Source organism: Dama dama, chromosome 12 (assembly GCF_033118175.1).
Source record: "Dama dama isolate Ldn47 chromosome 12, ASM3311817v1, whole genome shotgun sequence".
Lineage (NCBI taxonomy): Eukaryota > Metazoa > Chordata > Mammalia > Artiodactyla > Cervidae > Dama > Dama dama.
This window is the reverse complement of record NC_083692.1, coordinates 79,100,281-79,101,923: the sequence shown is the minus strand read 5'-3', so window position 1 is coordinate 79,101,923 and position 1,643 is coordinate 79,100,281. Positions and strand designations below refer to the sequence as shown.

General features: G+C 40.9%; 1 gene segment (V, D, J or C); it reads right to left on the bottom strand.

Annotated features, from left to right (window-relative positions):
* Nucleotides 1-336: 336 nt before the first annotated feature.
* On the bottom strand, nt 337-1,044 carry LOC133067095 (T cell receptor alpha variable 22-like). The segment is given in 2 exon segments: nt 337-674; nt 904-1,044. Coding segments are annotated over 2 exon segments (390 nt in total).
* Between the last annotated feature and the right edge of the window lie 599 nt (nt 1,045-1,643).

Here is a 1,643-nt window from a genome sequence, read left to right as displayed (position 1 = left end):
GGTTCTGTCTGTACCAGTGTAAGCTATAAAAAGATGTTGAAGAGAGGGTGGGACTGGTGCTTCCATGCCCTTAGAGATGGAGGGATCAAGGGTTCTGCTCTACACTGAACCAGCTGCTCACTTCTGTCCAGAAAGACAAAATCAGATAGGAAAGAGTTGATCAATGTATAGATTTTACCTAGTTACAGAGATCTCCAGAAGACCTGCTTATGTGCCTACTCTGCAGTGTCAAGTTGTAGTTCTACAGAAATGCTTTCTGCAGGAATCAGGAGATGTACAACAATGAGATTTCAATTCTAATCCCATTGGGCATCTGCTCCCACTCAGGGGGTTGGGTTAAGTCCTCAACTCTGGTTTTGCATACAGGCTGCAGGTGTCTGCAGAGCACTGTGTCTCCACAGCACAGAAGTAAGTGGCTGAGTCCTCAGGCTGGGAGTCTCTGATGTAGAGTTGACTGTAACGCTCCTTGTTATTGATGGTGGATTTCAGTCTTCCTTTCTGCTGCGTTCCTGAAGCTATGTAAAACAAGAAGATGAGGCGTCCATCAGGATTTTGCTGGAACCACTGCACGTTTCTTATGGAGATAGAATAATTGCATATCAGAGAAGAATTTCTGCCCTCTTGGAGGGTCAGAACCCCAGGACTCTGCTCCACCTTCATCTGCACTCTGAGCCCTGTTGAGAAACAGAGAAAAAGGCACAGGTGAGGGTCCCTGAACAATGACTGACTGTCTGTTTCCAAGTGGAGGGCATTTTCCTCTTATTTCCATCCTCACGGTGGATACAGCCCAAGAGACCCGTGTTCTCTCTCTTCCTCCATTATCCCCTCCCACCTTTTTCCTTTCCAAATTTAGTTGTGATGTTGATGTTCCTTCAGGTTCCCCCTGGGATCTTCTTAACTCACAGCAAGTCTGTATCCATAGGAGACTCAGCAAGACTCTTCTTTGTGTCTTCATGATTCTTTACTCTTCTGCTACAGGGACACACCTTGATGTCAAGCTCCTTTAAATATTGGTATTCATGATATCTTGATTATGGGACTGATTCTGTTCCTGTGTGTCTGATTGTTTTCATGAGAGATTCAACAAAAGCCAACCCCAAGTGTCATCACTCAGCTGTGTAGTGGGAGCTCCACCCATCTCTGACTTAGTCCTTCTACACACTGTGGTCTGTGGGAGTGTGTGTGGGTCTGTTATAATGTTGGGGGTAATGGAAAGATTGTCTTTTCAGTGTTTAGGAATCTATTTCTGTAAACTCTTAGTATATATAGAATAATTCATGTAGAGAATAGGGAGACCATACCTTACAGGGAGAATAAAGAAATGGTTTCTTATCTATAAAGAACCATAGATAAGAGATATTGACCAAGCTAAAATGTCAGATATGATCCAATTTAGAGTTTTTTGGGTTGTGATGATATATAACTATATCTACATATATAAAACATACACATTATATATTATGCAAATATATATGAATAATGCAAATACACATGACTCATTTGCATTTTTACACTCCATGTATTTTACTTTTTGAATGTATCAATGTCAAATGACACAGTAGAAGTCTAGAAAAAAATAGCCACTTGAAATAAAAATTAGTTAATCATAATAGGAGAAAGGAAAGTATTTAGTTTCTCAGTCT